Source organism: Procambarus clarkii, chromosome 65 (genome assembly GCF_040958095.1).
Source record: "Procambarus clarkii isolate CNS0578487 chromosome 65, FALCON_Pclarkii_2.0, whole genome shotgun sequence".
Lineage (NCBI taxonomy): Eukaryota > Metazoa > Arthropoda > Malacostraca > Decapoda > Cambaridae > Procambarus > Procambarus clarkii.
The window spans coordinates 23690736-23707668 of record NC_091214.1 but is presented as its reverse complement, the minus strand read 5'-3'; the positions used below and the strand labels follow the sequence as shown (position 1 = coordinate 23707668).

At 45.7% G+C, this 16933-nt stretch overlaps 1 protein-coding gene across 1 annotated transcript in view; it reads left to right on the top strand.

The window, feature by feature from the left end:
- The window catches only part of LOC138355019 (uncharacterized), a 24548-nt gene extending 8127 nt beyond the window's left edge, over positions 1-16421 (top strand). The window contains exons 4-9 of the mRNA XM_069309731.1: positions 1085-2050; positions 9317-9806; positions 10302-10465; positions 11740-11844; positions 14217-14333; positions 15815-16421. Coding sequence (XP_069165832.1) covers positions 1085-2050; positions 9317-9806; positions 10302-10465; positions 11740-11844; positions 14217-14333; positions 15815-16363 — 2391 coding nt within the window. The 3' untranslated portion in view covers positions 16364-16421. The remainder of the gene's footprint in view (positions 1-1084; positions 2051-9316; positions 9807-10301; positions 10466-11739; positions 11845-14216; positions 14334-15814) is intronic.
- The last annotated feature ends 512 nt before the right edge of the window (positions 16422-16933 follow it).

Genomic DNA, 16933 nt, shown 5'->3' with positions numbered 1-16933 from the left:
ACATAGAGCTGATATGGTAGCTGCCTCAGGGTTAACACGGGGACAGACTCTGGGCATTCCCTGAGAGACTATTCCCCCCACTGTGAAAAGATGAAATGTGAGAGGTTGATCACTGGGATTAAAGCACGTTTGTCAAAGATATATAGCAAGGTGGTGTGGTATTAATAATTTATCAAATCTTCACACTACCTGAAAGGTACTTCCCGGTTGACCTATTCTTCCTTCGGCCAATTTAATTAATTTTAATGACCGTGGAGGGATTTTCTTTTCCGAGTCTTAAAGAGACCCCCATCAATTACTTACGGTAATTAGCATGGCTTCCTTTTAATTGGATCTGCAACACGTGCTTGATTTTTTAATATTGCCGGGAAAGACACAGGTCCTAAATGGAACCTACACTGTCTGACTCTTATTTATGAAGACGAACAATGCTTGAACCTCCTCAAAAAAAACCTTCTCAAATAATGTGTTTACATTCTTGTAAAGGCACTAGTATGCACAGCATTTTGGGCAGGTCCTTAATCTAACAGATAATATTAAGTAGGTAATTTCTAGCAAAATTTATAAAATGCTAACAGGTACATTGTAAGAAATTTGAGAGAGATTAGTAGGTATATTAAAGTACATTAAAGCACACTGATAGCTTGATTGATAATATGACAAAGATTAGTAGGCACCCTGATAGCACATAAGATGATAGCAATGTTTAATGGTAAAGTTGTAAGGCTTAGGTATATATATTGGGGGATTGCGTAGCACACAATATGTGTTCAATATAACAGCCATTATAAAGATGATATCAATGAATACAATGATACAGTTATATGGCTTAGGTACATATATTGGAGGATTGGCTAGCACAAAATACAGGTACAGTGGATACAGATTATAAACTCGCAATGGATAGTGAGCAAGTTTAAAGCACTAGGTAGGAAATTATGAAGATGAAATTAGGTACTTTTTGGTTTTATTTTTGAATAAGGCAAAAGTTGGACAGCTTTTCAATTCGTAATGGAGTGAGTTTCATAGACTAGGTTCCTTTATATGCATAGTGTTTAATAAGTGTTATTGTTGATATCTGCAGGACTACGTGTTACACCTGGAGCCTCCCATCTCGCTACTGGTGCCGGACCACCGCCTGGAGGTGCGGGGTGGAGGCCGTCTGGTGGTTGGCCAGAAGTTGTACTCCATGCAGGGTGACTTTATCCTCAAAGAAAACCTTGATGGGGAAATAGCTGACTACAGGATCTACGACGTGGCTCTGGGGCAAGAACAGATGAAGAAGTTGCTGAGGTGCAGTGACCTACCTGGGCTGAAGCCACCGCTGATTGATCTGGAGAATGGTGTACTGAAGGTGAAGGGACCCACCGAGACCCGGAACATCTCCACGAAGGAGCTGTGTGGGAACTACATCTCCGGGTTTTATCTTTTCTTCTCTAGGAAGATGCACTTCAAGGACGCAAACTCCTGGTGCCAGAAGCTCAAGGGGGAGCTGATTCTTCCAGAGGACGACGAGGTGAATACTTATCTCTTCGACAGGTTCCTGAGCTACAAGGACCAGTGCAATGATATCTGGACACAACTGTACTGGATCGGCGCAGATGGGGACTTGAAGACTAGCCGGTGGCTGAAGCTGACGGACCAGACGCCCCTCACCTACCATCCCTTCCTCAGCCTATACGAAGCGGTCACGACCGAGTACCAGTGCATAGCGTCAGTGACGCACGAACACTATAAGTGGGCTGCCACCTCGTGTGACATAGAAGCCTGTATTCTTTGTAACTTTACCACATTCCCTCAAATGCGGCTGCGCGGATTATGCACTAACTCTGCTTTTGATCGGCAATTTTCCTTTCGCGACAACAAGAACTTTAAATTAGTTTTTGACGGCATTGACCATATTGTGATGAGGCAGGAGAACAACACTTGGGTGATGAGGAGCCGAGTCTACAAGGAGATGACGGCTGTCATGGTCTCCCAGTGGAGACAAGAGTATCCTGTGGGCGTACACACCTGGAGCATCTATGGCGACAAGTGTCGGCAGAAGGAGGTAAGTCTGACTTGATTCCATACTCCAGACCACACTGGGGCCAGCACTCATACACTGCTTACGTCTTAACTGATTTCTACTCTTGACCTCGATCATGGGCTCTTAGACCGTATTCACTAAACAGTAAACTCGGATGCTACAAAGTCGTCCTTAATATCATTGAATTGAGGACAGCCCAGCAGCTCTTCAGTGCTCATATACTATTTTGTAAATACTGATTACGCTGCCATGATGACAGTAAGAAGTACTGATATCGTAAACGATAAGTGCTAACACGGAGCTGCTGTTGCGATGAGAGATAGAATAGTCAACAATACTTCAAGTTTTAAGACCTTGTGATGGAGGAAAACATCCTGGAATGTATTTCTGTAGGACTCTTTACCTTTCAAACAGTTCTCCTCTTAGTAATTACAAAATTGTATTAATGTTAGTGCGAAATTTTAAAATCTAATTTAACTAAACCTAACTTAACCTTAGTAAAACCTCAACCTAAATATCGTCTAACCTAATAAATCTAGCCTAGGCAAGCCTACCTTAGTTAAACCTTACCTATCAATAGCCTAGATAGACCTAAAACACCTAAAACAAGAGAATATTATTAGTGTTAAATACATAAACACAAATTGGAACACAAAATGATGTCTAGAAAAATTTGATATGTTTAGATTGAGAAAAGACCTGAGTACATAATGTCTTGAAATAGGGTTGTGAATTAATGGAAGACATAACCAGGTTACATAATAGATGGGACAGTGTTGCAAAGGTTAGTGATATTGAGATGGGTATAAACAAGGAGATATCTCACAGATGAGTTCCTGCAGTTTCTACTGGTGCGGTGTTGAGCTTAAAACCTATCAATCTACGGAAGGTTATTAAGACAATACAACTGCTTACTGACCAACCCCCTTTCCCTGTCCAGCCTATTGTTGCCGTGAGGGGGCTTGGTGGGTGGCTGACGGAGTGTGATGCTCCATGGGTCAGTCCTCTGTCCTTTTGCGTCCTTATGCTCCTGCTGCTGTCCTCACGAATTCTGCTGGATGACTTTTCCTTTTCCTTATGTTTCATATTTCTCCCCCTCTTCTCCTTTCTAATTGTCATTTCCTGTCGACCTTTTGCCAGTTTTAGTTATTCTTTCAGCCTTCTTTTGTTTTGATGCCTGGGTGTTTGAGGAAGCATACTCTTTCAGCCATAGAACTGTAGTATCCAACGTTTTGAGCAAGGGGACCCTTTTATTGTCAATCCTTCTTTCGTCACTGAACCCAATCTCGACGGACTGACGGTTCTTAAGGGGGCGTATACTCACGACGCACTCCTAGGGGGTCCCGGCAAGATCGGCAACATGTCTCTTGTTGGGTGTCCTGCCGTTAATTGTGTCTCTGTGGTGGGTGTGGGGGCATATTCGTGAATGAAAGTCTGACCTCTCGTTTTATATCTCAATCTGTTCCTCTTATACCTTCTTGGGCTCGTTGGGTGGGCAACCAAGCCCCCGAGTCGGACTGTGTTGGAAAACCGGGCTCTGTAGCCCCTGCTGCAATGGGCCCCGACTTGCTCCTCCTTTAACCCTCCTGACTACTCCCCTTTGCTCCTCTCCCTCCTCTGTGGTTGGGTTGAGCCACAAGCCTCCAGTGGTGACCACCTCGTCCCCTGGCTTGGCTCAGTCTCTCATTGTGACTACTGCGCATTTTAACCCCTCTCTCTTTGGGGGTTCTCAACGCCGTCCACGCTACGACTGTACTCGCTCGATCCCTTCTCGTACTGATGTGTACCAAGCCTTGTTTGGTCCCGTTTCGTAGGCCGAATACTTTGATCTCCTCCCTCTGGATTCTAAACCTCCTGACGATTTCTCCCTCCATAGGCACCTTGTTGATTCAGTAGATGCCTCTGTTACTTTCAACGCCACCTGTCTCAGTACACGTGCCGTTGCTGCTCCTTCTCAAGATGCAGCCACCAGCTTGGCCGCCTTATCCTGCCTTGGCGAGACCCCTGTTCGGGTCTCCAAGAACGCTCGGTTGAATGCCAGTGTTGGCACTATTCTCCTTCCACCCCATGTTGCAACCGTTGTAAGGAATCTACAGGACTGCCACGAAGATATTCGGCATATCCTCGAAGCCCAGGGCCATTCTGTCCTCCAGGTAAACATGTTTACTCGTCCCCCTCGTGGTCGTCGCTGTCAGCCCCTTCGGGTTGTGAAGATTACCTTTGATGATAGGACCCTTCCGCCCTCTGTCATTCTTGCTGGTGCCAGGTGCTCCGTCCAGGAGTACATTCCCTCTCCTCGGCTCTGTAATAGGTGCTGGAGGTTTGGGCATGGTGCCCTCCGGTGCTCCAGTACTGTCTTGCTCTGTCACTTGTGTGGGGACGAAGGTCACTCTAAGTCGGAGTGCACTTCTCCCCGGGCTCACTGCCTCAATTGCGGTGAGGCCCACCCTACCTTCTCCCGCGCGTGTGTACATTACCAACTCGAGGCAGCCGTCCTCACCTTGAAGCACCGGGAGCGTTTATCTTTTCCTGAGGCGAGGGGGCCAAGTTTGCCGTCTTCCCCCTTTCGTTGGTGTCTCTTATGCTCGCGTGTTGCTCTCTTTTCTTCCCACCTTTCTCAGTCTCACAACCGTTTCCAGACCTTAGACCCAGACATGCCCACCGCCTCCTCCACTGTTCTTTTAAGTTCTGTTCCGAAGGGTCCCCCTCATGGTTCTCTGTCTGGGGTTCCCCCTTCTTTCTACCCAGTCGGTTTTGTCTCCTGTGTCTTCTTCCTCGTCTCCCTCCGATCCTCCTCCCCATCCTTCTCTCTGTCTATTAGCTCTCCACACCACCTGTCAATGGGGGCTGATGTCCATCGCTCTCCCAGCGGCAATCGTGTTGTTTGCTCTGGTTCTGCTTCTCCTGTTGAGACGCTTAAATCTGATTCCCAGTACGCCTGTCTCTTTTAGTCAGAAGCGAAAACCTGGCTCCTCTCCTTTCTCCTCCCAGGCAGGTAAGAAGGCTTCGCTTTCTTCCTCGCCCCCTACCTCTGACTCTCTCGCTCCATCCCCTCCCGTTTCAGTGGTTGCGCCTCCTGTTCCTGCTATGGTTTCTTTGGCCCCCACTTCCCTCTCGGTTGCTGCCCTTGCTGAGGTGCACTTCCTGGTTTCTGCCCCTCTTGCTGCTGTCTTTGACCCTCGGTTGTTCCACTTCTGCTCTTTTGATTCGTTCTGATGTTCCCTTCGTCCCCCTACATTTTCTGTCGCCTCTCCAATGTTCTGCTGCACGTGTCTTTGTGCATAAATGGTACACGGTTTGTTCCATTTACCTCCCCCAAATGTCCCTACCCAACCACTTGGACTGTACAGTAGAGCGACAGTCTCGCCTCATGCAGGTCGGCGTTCAATCCCAGACCGTCCAAGTGGTTGGGCACCATTCCTACCGTCCCCCTGTCCCTATCCCAAATCCTTATCCTGACCCCTTCCCAGTGCTTTATAGTCACAATGGCTTGGCGCTTTTTCTGATAGTTCCCCTCCCTTCCCTTCCCCAAATGTCCCGCTTTCTCTTCCCGATCTTAAATACCTACCGGACTCCTTGCCGAAGCCTGTGCTCCTGCTGGGTGATTTTAATTGTCGACATACACTCTGGGGTGATGTTCTGACAAACACCCGGGGTCGCCTTCTCGAACCATTCATCCTCTTTTCCTCCCTGTCTCTTCTGAATTATGGTGAGACCACTCATTTGGACTCTCGGACTTGCACCCTTTTCTGTCTTGATCTTTCTTTCTGCTCATCGTCTCTTTACTTGGATTTCACGTGGCGAGTTCTTCATGACCTCCATGGCAGTGACCATTTCCCCATCATTGTTACCTTTTCTCTTTTCACCCTCCAATCTCCTTCCCTAGGTGGCAGTTTACTTAGGCAGAGTGAAACGTATTTATCCTCTGTGCTGCTCTCTCTGACCTCTCCCTTCTGCCTCTTCCTTGCACCCTCCTCCATTTTCATGACACCATCTACGACGCTGCCTTCTGCTGTATTCCTCGCTCTTCCTCTCGGGACCATGGAAGTGCGTTCCCTGGTGGAATGTGAACTGTGCTCGGGCTGTCTGCTGTAGGCGTGCAGCCTGGAAAAGACACCGCCGCTGGCAGACGGCTGATTCTTTTCTTTTGTTTCGGAAGGAGAGTGCGGTGGCCCATAGGGCCATCCGTACAGCTGAGAGTGAGTGTTGGAAGTCTTATGTTTCCACCATTACGTCCGGAACTCCTCTGCCGCAGATCTGGAAGTGTGTCAGCAAGATAGCGGGTAAGTTCGTTCCCGAGGTCTTACCAGTCCTTCACCTCCATGGTACTCTTGTGGCGGACTCATTGCAGGTTGTGACTGAACTGGGTTCTGACTTTTCTTCTGTTAGCTCTGGTTCTCATTTTCCTCAATCCTTTCTTCTTCGTAAACCTGTCCTTGAATTTTGTCCTTTAAATTTCTGCACTCATCTCAGACCTCCCTATAACGATCCCTTTCTCTCTCTGAACTCCAGTCTGCCTTGGCCCTCTGCGGTTCTACGGCGGCGGGCTCCGATGGCATTAATTATGAGATGCTTTGCCATCTCCCTACATGCACGTCTCAGTATTTACTGAATCTGTATAATCAGGTCTGGGAGTCGTTGTCGGTCTCTGAGGACTGGTTCGATGCCGTTGTCCTCCCTGTTCAGAACCAGGGTCTCTGGGGACATCCCCTAGGGACTTTTGCCCTATTGCGCTCACGAGTTGTGTCTGCAAACTCTTTGAACGTATGGTTAACGTTCGTTTGATCTGGTTCTTAGAACACTATCACCACCTCTTCCCTTCTCAATTTGGTTATCGCAAGTGCCGCAGCACAACAGATGTCCTGGTGAACTTGGAGGTCTATATTCGTGCTGCTTTGCTGCAAAAACCTCCATTGTTGCCATCCGTTTTGACCTGGAAAAGGCTTACAACACCACTTGGCAATATCATATTCTGTCCCAACTTCATTCTTTTGGCCTTTGTGGTAATATCCCTCTCTTTCTCCAAAGCTTCCTCTCGTCGTTTCTCTCGAGTGAGGCTTGGTACCACTCTCTCTCCCTCTTTTCAGCAATACGAGAGTGTGCCCCAGGGTAGTGTTCTGAGCACTACTCTTTTTCTGGTTGCCCTCAATGGTCTTCTTTCCTCTCTTCCTTCTGGCGCCTTCTCTGCTCTCTATATCAACGATCTTACTCTTTGTTGTCGGGGTGATGATTCACCTCTCCTTCAACGGCGGCTTCAACTTGCGATTGATACCGTATTGTCTTGGGCCACCGGTCATGGCTTCAGATTCTCTACGTCTAAGACTTGTGCTATAACTTTTGCTCGGAAGCGTGATGTTCTTCGCCCTTCTTTGTCGCTTTATGGTCACCCCCTTGTGTACAAGGATTCCGCTAAGCTTTTGGGGTTAATCTTTGACACTTGCTTGTCTTGGTCGCCCCATAACTCTTATCTCCGAGTTGAATGCTATAAGGCCCTTACCCTCCTTCTGGTACTGTCCCATACTTCTTGGGTAGCAGATAGGCACATTGATAGGTAGCAGAGGAATGTAAAGCAGATAGCTTTACATTCCTCTCTTATCCTGTTTAAACTCGACTATGGTTGCCCTGCTTACTCGTCTTCTTCATCTTCTACTCTTCGCCATCTTGATGCTTTGCACCATACTGGGTTGCGCCTCAGATCTGGTGCCTTTCGTTCGGCTCCCGTCCTCAGCTTGTATGTTGACACTGGCTTCCTATCTCTCCAGGACCGCCGCGATCGCTATTGTCTTTGCTATCTTGTGCAGTCCTTGCAACATCCTTCCTCTCGCCTCTGTCGTGCTTTAACTTTTACCTCTCCTGTGGTTCCTGTTCCTCTTCACTACCTCCCTCTTTTTGTTCGGTTATCTCGCTTACAGGATTTTCTTTCAGATCGTATTTCTAATTTTTCTCCTCATGTTGTTCCTTCCTTGTCCCCGTGGAGAGCCCCTTCCAAAGTTTTGTACATCCCTAACCCGCATCACTAACATCCCTAACTGTTGACATACACTGGATGTTTTTGATACACTCATACACTCTGGCAAAACTGGATGTTTTGTACATCCCTAACCCACATCACTAAAGCTTTTATCCCTCCTATGGTTCTGAAATGTCTTTTTCTTGAGCACTTTTTTTGCACTCCTTCTCCGTTTCCATCTTCACCGATGGGTCTAAGTCTGCGAACAGTGTTGGCTACTCTGTTGTTTTTCCTGACAGCACTTACATGGGTCGCCTACCTCCGAAGACTAACATCTTCACAACAGAACTTGACGCTATTCTCTATGCTCTTTGTCTCCTGCTTTCTTGTTGTCAATCTTCCTTTGTAGTTGTCGTTGACTCTTGTAGTGCCCTCATGGCTCTCGGGTCCTTTAATCCGGTCCATCCAGTGGTTGTCGAGATTTAGCATTGGCTGTTTCTTATTTTCAGTAAATTTAAGTCAGTTGAGTTTTGCTGGGTTCCCAGCCATATTGGTCTCCCTTTAAATGAGCGTGCAGATGCTGCCGCTAGGGGAAGCTGTCCACTCTTGTCCCATCTCTCGTAAAGGTGTTCCTTATTCCGACTTTTACCCAGTTCTTCATTCCTCCATCCTTACTTGTTGGCAAGATTGTTGGTCTTCTGTTACTGGTAACAAACTGCGTACTCTTAAGAGTAGCGTGTCACCATGGCCGTCCTCCTACCACCGTAACTGGGGATGGAAAACGGCTCTGGCGAGGTTGCATATAGGCCATACACGCTTAACTCAGTCACTTAATGGAGCGCTGCCCTGCTCCTTATTGCCCAAATTGCATTGTCCCTCTTACAGCTGTGCATATTCTTGTTAAATATCCTGACATCCAGGACGAGCGTGTATCTTGTTTTCCGACTGTCCCTCGCGGTCTCTTGTCCCTCAATAGAATTCTTGGTGAATCGGATACTTTTGACATCGTTCGCCTTATGCGTTTCTGTTCTTGTATTTGCATCCTTGGTGATATTTAGCACCTTCTGATTATTCCGCATATTTGATGGTGCTAAATAGCCTTCCCGATTTGGTGCCTTCTTTTGATAATTACTTACTTACTGACCAACCAGCAAGTAAGCTTCGATCTTGAACATAGTCCAGGACTAAAGTCAACTCTCAGTGTTGTTCAGTCTCAGTTCTCAGTGCATATACACCCAGAAACGGGCTACACCTCTCAGTGTATATATACTGAGAAGCGGGCTACACCTATCAGTGTATATCCCTGCAGTTTCCTTAATCCTTGTACTCCTGAACAGGTGAAGTTGCTGCTGACCTCCTGCCGGGGCGACGAGTACACGTGCGACGACGGCACCTGCATTCAGAAGACCCGTCGCTGTGACCTCAGCGTCGACTGCACCGACCAGAGCGACGAGATGAATTGCAGCATCGCCCAGATCCCTTCCTGGTACTCCGCAAGCCTCCCTCCCCCGAAACTGGCGTCCCAGCCAGTCCCAATAGGTTTCTTCCTCAACGTGACCTCGATCAAGGACTTCAACCTCGTCTCCTTCACCATCAGCATAGACGCCTCCCTCGAACTCAAGTGGCGGGATCCTCGGCTCAAGTTTACCAACCTCCAGACGAACTCTGTGGCCAACAAGATCAAGGACCAGTCTCAGGTGTGGACCCCCGTCATGGCCATCAGAGACGCCACTCTGAGCATCGTGCAGGTACACGACCAGTCAGGGGCGGTGTTTGTGGAAAAGACTGCCGGTCCGCTGCCCGATGATGACGCAACCATTCGAGAAGGTTGGTAATTACCTGAGTGCTGTTAGAGGACGAGAGCTACACTCGTTGTGTCCCGTCTTCCCAGTACTCTTTGTCGTATAACGCTTTGAAACTATTGACAGTTTTGACCACCACCTTTTCACTTAGCATGTTCCAACCGTCTACCACTCTGCAAAAGAAAACTTTCTAATATTTGTTTGGTACCTTTGTTTCCTTAGCTTGAATCTGTGTCCTCTCGTTCGCGTAATTGCTGGTTACAGGAATTCTTTTTTGTCAATTTGGTCGATTCCTGTTAGTATTGTATAAGTGGTGATCATATCACCTCTTTTTTCCCCCTCTAGCCTCTGCTCCCACGCTCTTCTTCCCTATATATCTTGCTCTCCTGCAGTTCATTCCTGCATTTTGACTTTGACAGTGGTCATGTAATATGACCGAAAACGCTCAGTCAGCCTTCATATTTCGAAGTAGTTCCTCAGATACAATTGGCTCTACATCCACCTCCTCCTTCTTCCCCAGATACGGTATACAGCGGCGGGGAGAACACTATGACACTCCAGAAAGAGGACACTCTGACCTTCAAGTGCTACTTTGATCTCCAGCTGTACCCGTTCGACCGACAGTCATGCTCTATTGTTTACAACATTCAGGATATCACCACGGAATTCGGCGTTCTTGTGCAGGTAAGACGGATTCAACATACGACGAAAGAAATTAGCTGTTCTTATGCAAGTAAGATGGATTCGTAGAGAATCCAAAGGTATGCCTATGAAAAATTATGTACTCCCCTGTAGAAGATTGTTACATCAGATCCTTGTAGCTAAGATGCTTTTTGGTAAAAAATATCAACGAATGATATAATAGTTCGTTTTGTCGGGGACAGGATGCCTGTGTACATATATACTTTCGGCTTGTATTGAGGTTCTCCACAAGGTGGGCCTACTGACCCCATGTTGCAACCCTGCAACAGTTGACTAACGCCCAGGTACCTATTTACTACTAGGTGAACAGAAGCATTTCGTGGAGTAAAACGTGCCAAACGTTTTCTGTCCCGCCTGGGAATCTAACCTGGGATCCCACGATTTATTATTGTTATTAATGATTTACTCCTTGATTGATAGAGTGATTGGGCAAAACTGGAATGTTAAATAGAGAGCGCCTTTAAATACTTATAAAAGTCTTGCTTTTAAGTCTCAGTACCCCGGATCACAATATACAATGTGCATTTACTAACGAATAAAGTGAAGTGCACAAGACACAATTCTATAAAATTATTCCTATAAACTCTTGTTTATAGGAATAATATCCTAAACGGATTTAGGAACTCTTGGAACCGAGTTATTACATCGCAGGTCCGCTTTTGATCACTGATGGTCTGAGTGGTTGGGCACCCATTCCTTCCCTCAATCCTATCCCAGATCCTAGTACTCACAAGCATTCCAAATGCTGCCATCGTTCTGGCATAGCACTTTAAGAATGAAGGTAACTGCAGAAGGCCTATTGGCTCTTTCTCCTTATAATTATCCTACCTATTTGCTCCTTTATGCTAGGCTAGGTATAATGTTCATGCATACTTGATATATAATGATATTGCTTCTATTTCATACTTACAGGCTCACCATAGCCAGTGTTACATGGACATTACGTCCTGAGTAGCTAAATCTATAACAACAACATGTTTCATACTACTTAATTACTTTTTCCATTACTAAACACACACAATGGGCAAATTCAGCCTGTCAGGGTTGAGAGAGGTAGTTTGACAGCGGTAGCAAGTTCAGAAACTGGTAACCAGGCCTAGTTCATGACTACTCTTTCACAGTTTCCTCAAGATGTCCCAAAGTCCTGTTTTACCATCAAGCAACCTCCTCTCCTTCTCCTTTACCCATCTTCTCTCACATCATCCCCCTTCTCTACCCATCTCCTCTCACCACCTCCTCCTCCTCCTCTCCCACAGGCAACACCCGGGGTGCAGTTCGCCGGCAACCGTCAACTCCTAGAGTACATCCTCATCTCCGAGGCCAGCATCAACTACACCCTCAACAGCGTCAGTCACGTCCAGGTCAGATACAGTCAGTGGTCCCAACCATCCAGGTCAGATACAGTCAGTGGTCCCAACCATCCAGGTCAGCTACAGTCAGTGGTCCCAACCATCCAGGTCAGATACAGTCAGTGGTCCCAACCATCCAGGTCAGCTACAGTCAGTGGTCCCAACCATCCAGGTCAGATACAGTCAGTGGTCCCAACCATCCAGGTCAGCTACAGTCAGTGGTCCCAACCATCCAGGTCAGCTACAGTCAGTGGTCCCAACCATCCAGGTCAGCTACAGTCAGTGGTCCCAACCATCCAGGTCAGATACAGTCAGTGGTCCCAACCATCCAGGTCAGCTACAGTCAGTGGTCCCAACCATCCAGGTCAGATACAGTCAGTGGTCCCAACCATCCAGGTCAGCTACAGTCAGTGGTCCCAACCATCCAGGTCAGATACAGTCAGTGGTCCCAACCATCCAGGTCAGATACAGTCAGTGGTCCCAACCATCCAGGTCAGATACAGTCAGTGGTCCCAACCATCCAGGGCAGATACAGTCAGTGGTCTCAACCATCCAGGGCAGATACAGTTAGTGGTCCCAACCATCCAGGTCAGATACAGTTAGTGGTCCCAACCATCCAGGTCTGATACAGTCAGTGGTCCCAATCTTGCAGGTCAGATACAGTCAGTGGTCTCAACCATCCAGGGCAGATACAGTTAGTGGTCCCAACCATCCAGGTCAGATACAGTCAGTGGTCTCAACCATCCAGGTCAGATACAGTCAGTGGTCCCAACCATCCAGGGCAGATACAGTTAGTGGTCCCAACCATCCAGGTCTGATACAGTCAGTGGTCCCAACCATGCAGGTCAGATACAGTCACTGGTCTCAACCATTCAGGTTAGATACAGTCAGTGAAGATTGCTAAAAGTATGAAAACTGTGTGTAGTGATGATGGAGAGTCGTGATGATGGCTTTATATGTGGGTACCCGGTCAATGAAGAGGGTTGCAGTGATGAAGACTGTGTAGTGAAGATAGTTAGTGATGAGGATGGGCCGTGTCGGTAATCCACACATACACACGTTAACATACTATAGTTATCCCATTAATAATTTAGAGGATGGGTGATTCCGTAACGCCATCAAGAACGCGTAAATATTAACTCTTATTTCTTTTAAACTTCAGTCTAGTGTTTAAATTTAATAAAATAGAATTCACTAGGACTGAATATAATTAGACCATACACTAGAAATACACTACAGACTCCCTTGTTACTGTTAAATAGAACCAACAAAACATTATTGGAATGCCACCCAGACAGGGGCGGCGGTTACGCAGCAGAACTTGTAAACAAAACTCCACAGGAGACGGGCTCCTGGAGATTTTGCAACATGCATCATACACAATAGACTATGCCATCCTAGTGCACTGCCACAGCAACCTCTACAACAACAGGAGTACCTGAGTATCTGACTAGTTATTTGATTTGATTTTATGAGGCCTTTTTAATATAAATCTATAAAAACTTCCCGGCTATACTGTGAGCCTAAAGCTCAAAGTAAGTTTATTTAGCACTATACACGCACAATATTCATGCCACACCTGTTCTTTATATGTTAATGTGCTATTACTAATGTACTTCATTTGACAGGTAAATTGTGATTTGGAATTACTACAAAGATAGGCTGGTCCACACAAACTGTGAAGTTCTTGCTACCCTATGTACACCGACGCTACAGTGCCAGACACCATTGCAATGCCCTGGAGCACATGTAGCCACACCCTAACAGAAGTAGGAGGAAACAACATATTCATTCAAATCAGACATAACAACCATTCAGCTAAGGCTTTACACTACTGTTATTAATAATACTGTAGATTAGGCCACCATATGTGGTATAATTTATATTTTGCAAGAGGAAAACAATTTGTAGGTTATCCTGTATCCACTCATAGTAGTATAAGCTATAATTGTCCCTCCAAACTATGTGCAGATAAAATTCTGGCAGGTTGAATCAGAATATACAGTCCACTTAGCATCATAATAATTCAATATACAAGTTAACAAAAAATATAATAAAAATAAATAATTGCCTGCTATGATTTTCCCACAGGTTGCGTATAGGGTAGATGGTTACAGTGTCGGAGGTCGAGTGAAGCAGGGAACACCTTAGACACATGAATCACTCACTCCAAATTCATCATGTGAGGTCAACACCTCCCAATAGACATCCCTCTGGATATACCTTCACACGGTATTGGATACACCTCTACACCACACTAACTTACACATGCTCTCCCAGTACACAACTCGAGAATGCCACTTAATACAATAAGATGGCCAATAATACAAATAAAGTGATTGCTTAATGATTGCCACTGTCTTTGTTTGCTCGACGTGGTCCAGGTGAACTTCTTCTTCAGGAACCAGTACGGCTACTACCTGGCCAACACCTTCGTCCCCACCATCATGCTGGTCATCATATGTTGGCTCGCCGCCTTCTTTGATATTGCTGATTTTCAGGTCAGTGTGTCTGTCCAAATTCCCGTCAATAAAAGTCTATCCATCCCGTCAATATATGTTAGGTGGTTATATGTTCGTTAAACATACATTTGTGTGTGTGTGTCCGTATTTTCACGTTCGTTATTGTGTCCATTTTTTGCCTTTGTTCGTGTTTGATCACATCCCATATGTATATATGTTTGTCAGTGTCGTAATGTGTCCTTGTTAATGATGATGCTGGTGACAACTTATCAGTTGAGAGATTCTTGGTGCTTAAACATACGTAATGACACCATTAATGAATCTGTGATACGTGTGCGTCGTTAGATGCTGCAGTAATACCAATTCACAGGCGCCTAACAGCTGTTTGTGCCTCCTTTAAAAGTAAAAACAATATTTACACACAGGGTGAATTCGTGGCCAGAAACCGCCGAATACATCGAAAGCTATAAATAACAACATATCACTGCACAAACAAATCTCACTAACGTGATGTAGCGATGAAAAACTCGCAGGCTGCATTGCTTTTAGTATGAGGTGTTTTTTTTCACCTGAGTTGTTTCGGGAGTAGGTTTGGGAGTGCCTCGCACATGCCTCTCTCAACTCCATCAAAATTATACAACTGATAAGCTGAAGTGCTGTGTTGTTACTCATAAAACAAGCTACATGAATTAAGTGAAGGATTTTCCCACTCTGTCAATGTTAAAAAACCACAGAGATAAACCGACTCGACATTGCAGCTAATATACACATTACACTAGAAATTGAAGAGATGACGACGTTTCGGTCCACCTTGGACCATTATTAAGTCGAATGTTTTGATAACATTGAGCACTCCCAAACCAGATCAACAATATCAAAGAAGGCGGTGACCCAACATATGATGACGTACGTCCAGGACGGACAGAAACGTCGTCGTCTCTTCAATTTCTTGTGTGTGAATTGGTCATCATTTTTCAGCCACGTTATTGTGACTTTTCATCTGCACACACATGGCCCTATCATCGGTGTGTAATAAACTGAGATAGAATTCAACAAGCACTTGCATGTCCACCTACGAGACGTGTACACTTTTCCTGTAACCATTGTAGCTTAGCTTGTTTATTGTTTATTAAAGAACTTATGAATTCGGAAAGATGTAAATGTTTCGTGAGTAGACACGTAAATGGTTCATGACTCCTTCCCTTGGTTTATCATGATATTAAACTGGGCCAAACTAAGAAATAACAGGCACGCACAGTGACCAGGAGGCAATTTTAATTGGGTATATTGAGAAAATTAGTAGCAGCCATATTGAGGATCGGATGAATAACGTGTGTTTATGCCATCTGGTTATTTCAATCAACCAACAAGTCAATTAACCAGGAATCACTAATGGTTAATTATTCAATTGATCATTTAATTAATCAATTTATAAACCAATTGATCAGCCAAGCAATTAACAATTCAGTGAATCAGTGAGTGAATGAATGAGTCAGTAAACTGCTCCCTTCCTCCGGCAGGACCGCATCATGGTGTCCCTGACGTCGCTGCTGGTGCTGGCGACGTTCTTCACCCAGACGAGCCAGTCCATCCCCAAGACCTCCTACCTCAAGCTCATCGACATCTGGTTCGTCGTGCTCATCTCGGAGGACTTCGCCATGATTGTCGCTCTGGTGTACATAGAGTTCCTGCGCCTGAAGCCCCACCAGCAGGAGCAGACGAAGGGACTGACGAGGGTGCTGCCTGCATGGAGAGCCGTAGCTTGGGATGCACGTCCTGGCCAGCAGGTGATGGGGAGGACGGTGGGGAATAGAGATAATTCCTCGAGCCGAGGAAAGGAGAGTAATGGAATGGACTGGAACGACGAGCTTTCCAGACAAGTGCCTTCTAGCCACGTTCCAGGCAATCTAAGAGATCCGGTGGGCAGGATTGGCTACTTGAACCAGGCATTCATCAACCCAAGAGCAACGAAGGCCAACACGATGTTTCTCCGTGTGTTCACAGTGAACTTGGCTATCCTTCTCCTCTGCTTCGTCGCCATGTGCCTCATCAGCGCCTTCTCCGGCTAGCAGACTCGAGCGGAAAGAGCAGAGATTGGCAGCAGAACACTTGAAGCAGCAGTTTTTATTTGTCAATCTTGGTCTTGTTTAATGCATTTAATGTTTCTATGATTGATGTTCCGCTAAATTCACTTAGGCTTGGTGTTGTAACAAACATATCTGGGTAAAGTAAGAGAATTATCATGAGTAGGTACTGAGCCTATGTGACTGTGTAGCATCTGGAAGATATGAGGACAAGGAGCTGGGATATGAGAAGGAGATGGGATATGAAGACAGAAATTGGGATATGATGACAAGGAGCTGGGATATGAGAACAAGGAGCTGGGATATGAGAACAAGGAGCTGGGATATGAGAACAAGGAGCTGAGATATGAGAACAATGAGCTGAGATATGAGAACAAAGAGCAAGGACATGAGGACGAGATATGAGCTTGGATATGAGTATTGAGAAAAGGAACAACAGATAACATTACAAATGTTGTTATTTGAAATGTGACGAGAGGCAAACAAAAGTAGACAATCTTAAGTAAAAAAAACAAATATATATATATATATATATATATATATATATATATATAT